At 53.8% G+C, this 6,622-nt stretch overlaps 1 protein-coding gene across 16 annotated transcripts; it reads right to left on the reverse strand.

The window, feature by feature from the left end:
- Positions 1-736: 736 nt before the first annotated feature.
- Positions 737-6,058, reverse strand: LOC103554716 (leukocyte immunoglobulin-like receptor subfamily B member 4). Of its 16 annotated transcripts, none has more exons than XM_070558458.1 (12): positions 5,928-6,057; positions 5,731-5,766; positions 5,254-5,538; positions 4,803-5,105; positions 4,438-4,488; positions 4,108-4,155; positions 2,961-3,083; positions 2,572-2,647; positions 2,445-2,482; positions 2,146-2,198; positions 1,307-1,348; positions 737-1,106 (listed from the first exon to the last, which is right to left on the reverse strand). In XM_070558458.1, exons 1-12 carry the CDS (start codon positions 5,959-5,961, stop codon positions 963-965), a joined length of 1,233 nt encoding a protein of 410 aa, XP_070414559.1. In that variant the 5' UTR covers positions 5,962-6,057; the 3' UTR covers positions 737-962. The 16 variants fall into 16 exon arrangements, with proteins under 16 accessions (XP_070414559.1, XP_008524138.1, XP_008524137.1 ...); XM_008525916.2 differs by having other exon boundaries at positions 1,307-1,351; XM_008525915.2 differs by having other exon boundaries at positions 1,307-1,351; positions 2,146-2,201.
- Positions 6,059-6,622: the final 564 nt, after the last annotated feature.

A 6,622-nucleotide genomic window follows, 5' to 3' on the forward strand; every position in this document is an offset into this window, starting at 1 on the left:
TTAGTAAATGGTACATGTGAGGATGTCCATTTTATCTCCCTTTTCTAATGTACTGGCATCAAATTATTTTTAACATTGTTACTATATATATATATTTATTAAAGATTTTATTTTTTTCCTTTGTCTTCCCAAAGCCCCCCGGTACATAGTTGTATATTCTTCATTGTGGGTCCTTCTAGTTGTGGCATGTAGGATGCTGCCTCAGCGTGGTTTGATGAGCACCCAGGATTCGAACCAACGAAACACTGGGCCGCCTGCAGCGGAGCGCGCGAACTTAACCACTCGGCCACGGGGCCAGCCCCTTCTGGTTACTCTATTTTTAAAGTCTATAGGATTTGTAGTGCTGTCTGCAGTTTCATTCCTTATATTGGAAATATGTGCCTTCTCTCTTTCTATATCGGTCATTGTGACTACATTTGGTAAGTTTGACTAACTTTGCCTAGGATGAAATTTTTTGGCTTTATTGATTTTTCTCTATTTTTTCTTTGTCCTCATTACGAGCTGGTCTTATTATTTCCTCCTTCTACCTTCATTTAGATTAATTTGCTCTTCTTTATCTTAATTCTTGGTGTAATATCTTAGGTCATTGATTTTTTTAAGGCTTTTCTTTTCCAAGATATTCATTCATGGTTCTTAATTTTCCCATTTCATAGGTTTGATTGTATAATATTTACATTATCATCCTATTTAAAACGTTCTCTCACTTCTGTTTTGGATTTCTCATTTCACTCATGCATTACTGAGAAGTCTGTTGCTTTATTTCCAAAATGTGGGGATATCAGTTATCTTTGATTGCAGAATCAGGTGACTCCCCAAAAGTCCCAGAAGCTCCTGGTGGTCCATGTTAGGAGTCCAGGCTGGCTGGGGGTCATTAGCTGAGTGTCCTCTGGAGGCAGCTCCTATGTCTTCTGGGGTCCCTGCAGTCTCCCTCCATGGAGGGTGGCATCCGGGTCCTTCCTGGGCTAGTGGATGGCCAGAGCAGCGTACACACTGGGCTCTGCTGGGGGCTCCTCTGACTGGGAGGAAGGGGATGTCATCTCCCGTCTGAGGGTCAAGTGGTTCAGCTGGGCGTAGGTCACGTCCTGGGGGGCTTCAGATATAGCAGCCTAGAGCAGGGGGAGAGTTGGGGGGATACGTACATGGTTGGGATGGGGGCAGTCTTGAGGCCTGGAGAGGATGGGAGCCACCTGACTGTTCATCTCCCTACCCACTACTACTTGTCTGTCCTTAGTATCCAGCAATTCCTCTGACGGGGGGAAAGAGAGGTGGCCACTCTCTGCCTGAGTCTTGACCTTGAGCAGCTCACCTGGGCATACTTTACTCTCTTGTTGTCTTCATCATGAGTGCCCTGCTGGTGAGAGACAGAGGAACAGAAACAGTGTCTCTTTGATCCCACTGCTGACCTCCTCTAGTCAGTTGTACACACTGTTACCACCATGAGGCCACTTTCCTGAAGGAATCTTCAGGGACTTCCTAAGCCTTGGACATCTGGATGCTTTCTATGGTTCTGATTCTTATGGTAACATGCTATCTCTTACTCATTTGCCTCCAGCCACACGGCCTGTCTTCCTGAAAAAGCAAGCTGTGGCCTCAGGAAATTTGCATATGCTGTTTCTTCTGCCCCCTCCGTGCACTCTACCTCTGCCCTTTCTTTATTTTCCTTAACAGCACTTTCCACTCTAGGAAGCTATCCGAGTATTTACATGTTGTCTCTCTCACCCATAGCTGAGCTCAAGGAGTGTGGAGACAGCTTTGCTCACTGCTGTACCTGCAGCATCTGAGTGGAGCTGGGTAAACAGTGAGCTCCCTGTGCACATTGTTGGGTGAATGAATGAAGTGGAACCTAGGGACTTGCAGGTGATTCCCTTATTCATGCATCCTCTTGAGACCCGGGGGTGCCCTCCAACAACCAGAAGGTCAGACAGAGGACAAGGAACCAGGAAAGGGGACCACATAGGAGGGGCCATGAGGCCACAGAAACCAGGAGGAGTGAAGTCACAGCAGGACAACCCAGGGTGCCTCAGAAGGAGAGGTCAGTGTGGGACGCTGCTGAGAGCTGAGTGACATGAGGACAGCAAAGTGTCCATAGGTTTAAGTTTGGCAATAAGATGGTCCCTGGCAGCCTGGACAGGGCAGGGATCTCACCTGATGGTGCAGCTGCACCCCCTCCTCAGGCTGTGTGTCCTTCACGGCAGCATCTGCTGGGGCAGAACAGAGGGTGCATCTCTCATCAGGATTCCCTGAGGTCTCTCAGGGCTGCAGCCCCCTCTGCTCCCAGATGGACCACTGAGATCCAGGAGTGAGGAGATGAGCCCGAGGTCACTCAGGGGGATTTCAGTCCTTCTCACCCAAAATCCGCAGACCCCCCCATCCAGTCCCCCCATGGCCCACTGAAATCTGTGTGCCCCCTCAACCCCAAGGGCAGCCCCTCCCCTTCCTCTCACAGAGGGTCTCTTCCTGGGCGTCTACAGCTGGGCTGGAGCTGGAGGAGGAGGAGAAGACAGGAGTGTTAGGGACAGAGAGGGGGCCGAGGGCGGGGCGGGAGTCTGGGGTCTTTGGGGCAGAAATTACCTGATCTGCAGGCCTCCGTCCTTGGGCTGTGGGTCTGCAGCCCCTGCAGGAATTTGGAGATCAGCCCGTCTCTGGGCTGGGTCAAGACGGACAGAGTCTCAGCCCTGGGAGGTGACGACCACCCGCCCACCACATGCGATTCCAGAGGAAAGAAGGAAACCAGTACACATGCTTGTGTGTAGGTTTCAATATTTCGTGGGGCTGAAAAGCTGAAAGGACACCTTAACTGTACGCATTTGTGCTGTATTAAGCGTCCTCTTTTGCATATTCTGATTTGCGATTCTGGAAAAGTCTTTTTAGGCCAACCTTCCCATTTACCTGGGTTTCCTCCGGCTGGTGCCCTAAGCCCACCTCCTCCTGTGACCCAGGTCACCCTGTTCTCTACTCACCTGACATCTTTCCTTTGCCCTGATGCCGGTGTCGGATGGGGAGGAGGAGGAGGAGGAGGAGGGAGAGCAGCAGGACGAAGGCCACCAAGACGCCGATCAGAACCTTCAGGTACCAGGTGAGACCTTGGGCACGAGTGATGTCATGAATGAGCCAATGATGCCGTTTAATTGGGCACCTACTGTGTGCCACACACGTGCTGGGGTCTGTGCATTCACCTTCTCTAACTTCCAACAATCATGCAACAGGAGACGGCCATCCCCACCCACCCATTTCACAGATGAGGAAACTGAGGCACAGAGAGGAAGATCACACGCCCCAGGTCACCCAGCTTGAAGTGGCAGAGCTGGGACTGGAACCCAGGGCTGAGAGTTCCCTGTGCTCTCATCATCTGCCCCCAGGCAGACACCAGCTTCATGGCCCCTTCTGTGCAGGCGGGGCCTGTCCCAGTGTCTCATCTGGAGCTGAGGGTCCTTCCTCATTACCCTCCCCTCCCCACACAGCAGGGAGCTGGGGAAGGTAGGCTGCATGAAGTGAATTCTGCATCTCTCCCAGGATCCGTCAGCCTCTCTGAAAGGCCCTGATGCTCCCTGGAAAGCTCCAGTGGGATGGAGGCTCTGCTGTTCCTGACCTCTGGAAAGCCCAGGCCCCTTATTTCACCTAATGTCATAGCAGGCCTGTGAGTAGAACAGGACTAGGGAGCTTCATACAAAGAACTGAGACTCAAAGAAGAGAAATGAGCTGCCCGGGACCCCAGCTGAGAACTGAACCCGGGGGCTAACTGCCTTCTTGATCTTTCCACTAGAGCTGAGTGCCCTGAGCTGAATGGAGAGGGTATGAGCACCCTGACCCTTGTCCTTCCCCTGCCTCCCCCATACAATGTCACCATCACTGCTGCAGAGGGGACAGGACCCCATAAAATCACATCCTGGGGGCCTTCCTTGTGAGGCCTCCTCTCCCAGGAAGTCAGAGCCATAGTCAGAACCGACAGGAAATCTAATCTCTGGGCTACGATGCTCTCCTTTACACTTGGAGAAACTGAGGCCCAGACAGGGGAAGGCATGTCCAAGTCAGAGTCTCCTGATGTCTTAACTCAGCCCCCACCCTCCATGGGCCCACCCACCACTCCTCACAGAGACCCTCACTTACCACTCTGGGCGCCTGACTCTGTGTGGAGCAGTTGGTCCTCAGAGTCTCCTGGGGATCAGGATGGAGGTGAGGGGGCTGCTTCTCCCCACCTCAGCCCAGCTCACCCTCCCCCAGGCTGGGCCCCAACGCCTCCCTCTGCCATGAACACCTCACCCACTATCCACCAGCCTCACAGCCCTGGAGCCCTGTGGACCCCCCATCTCTGCCCGACTCCCAGCCCCCTGGAGACAAGCTGTGCTGAGAGAGGAACTAGGAGTCAGGTCAGCTGAGTCTCGAGAGACAGGCCTGGAGAAACTGTGAGCTCTCTGGACAGAGGCCCCTGTGACTCACCAGCCATTAAGTTGTGTTCTGTGGGTGGGGAGGTGGGGTCCCCAGAGGGTCCTGGGAGAAAGGAGTAGAGGAGATGAGGGGCTGGAGGTTCCCCCAGAGACCCCGCCTCTGCTCACACAATTATCCTTCATCTGCCCTGTGGTCCCCAAGGCTCTCCGTCCATCCACCTCGACAATCCTAGTGATGGGGACTTGGGAAAGGGCAGGCATGGGAGGGTCCTCTTATCCTCTTACACTCTGAAGGGCCAATCCCCTTCTTGGTGACCATCCCTAGGGGGGCCCTCACTCCCATCCCAGCCCGGAGTTCTCTGGGGACCTCAGCCCTGAGCAGGCTGACTCAGAAAGGACAGAGTCATGGACCCTCACCTGAGACCATAAGCTCCACGGGATCACTGGGTTTTGACCACACCTGGGGGTAGTTCCTGTTACAGCCATAGCATCTGAATATCCACCTGTGGTTGGGGGTCATGGGGCCCACAGTGAACAGGGCCTGGGATTGCCCATCAAGGTCTGGCTGTGAGTCCAGGATCCAGGAGGGCTGGTGTTCTCCTTCCTTAGTCAGAATGAATCTGTCAGATCCCCACCATGAGTCACACTGGAGGGTCACGTTCCCTCCTGAGGTCACCACAGGGCTTGGCAGGGCTGAGAGGGAGGGTTTGTTGTAGGCTCCTAGGAGAGGAGGAGGCAGCATGTTACATGGGATTCACACCTCCCTCATATCCCCCAGGGCTGGGCTGTGGGAGGGGACACACCCCTGAGAGCAGACCCCCTTCCTGAGGGCAGAACCTGAGACTCAGACCCCTGAGTGTCCTCTCACCTGTCATCACCAGCTCCAGGGGGTCACTGTGCTCTGACCAGCCAGTGCGGATGAGATAGTAACAGTGATATCGCCCTGCATATTGCTCTGTCATGTATGTGATGGAGAACTTGGCCTTGTCCCCGGGCTCCAGTGGGCTCTGTCTGTCCCAGGGTGATACACTTCCCTCTTTATCCAGACGGTACTCCTGGGCCTCCAGGGTCCCCTGACACCAGATGGTGACGGGCCTCCACCAGAGGATCACAGAGCCTGGCTCAGCCCAGATGGTGGGTTTGGGGAGGGTCCCTGGGAGGAAATTAGAGGCTGGATCACAAGATATTCCCCACCCCCAGTTTCCCAGCTCTCAGCCCTAGGACCCTCCCAGATGTCCCCCATCCCTCAGCCCAGAATTGCTGTTCTCCACTCCTGGCTGCTCAGGGGTGGCTCATTTTTCCCCAGTGTGGAGGTGGGACCTGGAACACCTGGGAACAGACTCACCTGCCTGCACTGGGGTCCTCGGGCCCACACTCAGCCCTGGAAGAGAGTTCCCTGTGAGAGATTTGTCCCTGAAGCCTGAGCAGAACCCTCCTCCCCATGAGCCTCCTGAGTCCTGGGGTCTCCTGACAGACCAGGGCCTGGCTGTGCGGTGGGTCCCTCCCACACTAGGGCTCCCACCACAGCTCCTCAAATCTCACCGAGGCAGAGCAGGGCCGTGAGGGTGAAGATCATGGCCTCTCCTTGTGGCCCCAGCTGTGCAGATGGAGGAAACCACAGTACCCAGCAGGACAGTCAGTGCACAGGATGTGGCCACTGGGAGACTGATCTTCCCTGTCATGGGGTCATCACGTCAGCAGCCCCACAGGAAGGGGAACTGCCCTCCCCAGGAGCCGGGCTCTCGTCTCTCCAGAGCTGGGGCTGGGGCAGGCAACAGGCTTCTGGAGACATTTCTGACCACATCTGAGGCCTCACTTGATCCATAAGCTGTTCTCTGCCTGTCCTGAACTCCTTTCTTGAGGCAAGCATAAACACGTATTTTGAGTATTTGCAAGATGTCTACCTGGAAATACACCACTGAATTAGACAGATTCAAACTCTGGGCTTGCAGAGCTCAGATTAGGAAAACAACAAAACAAGTCAAGAGACCAACATCAACAAAATAACAGATATCCAGTGTACCAGTTTCCTGTTGCTGCCATAACAAGTCGCTCCAAGCTAATGGATTAAAGCCACACAGATTTATTATCTTACAGTTCTGGATATCAGAAGTCCAAAATGGACACCCCTGAGTTAAAATCGAGTTGTAATCAGTCTGTGCTCCTTCTGGAGGCTCTGGGGGTGAATCTATTGCCTTTGCTTTTCAAGCTTCTACAAACTCCCGTACCCCTTGCCT

The sequence above is a fragment of the Equus przewalskii genome, chromosome 9, assembly GCF_037783145.1.
Source record: "Equus przewalskii isolate Varuska chromosome 9, EquPr2, whole genome shotgun sequence".
Taxonomy (NCBI): Eukaryota; Metazoa; Chordata; class Mammalia; order Perissodactyla; family Equidae; genus Equus; species Equus przewalskii.

What these genes read in the sequence shown, in the direction of transcription:
- LOC103554716 (XM_008525915.2), bottom strand. Translation starts at nt 5,961, where the DNA reads ATGATCTTCACCCTCACGGCCCTGCTCTGCCTCG. An exon ending in CCTGGAGCTGGTGATGACAG is followed by an intron (nt 5,106 to 5,253) that starts GTGAGAGGACAC and finishes CTCCTCTCCTAG; the next exon opens with GAGCCTACAACAAACCCTCC. An exon ending in GGGTGCAGCTGCACCATCAG is followed by an intron (nt 1,352 to 2,145) that starts GTGAGATCCCTG and finishes GTCTCTCACCAG; the next exon opens with CAGGGCACTCATGATGAAGA.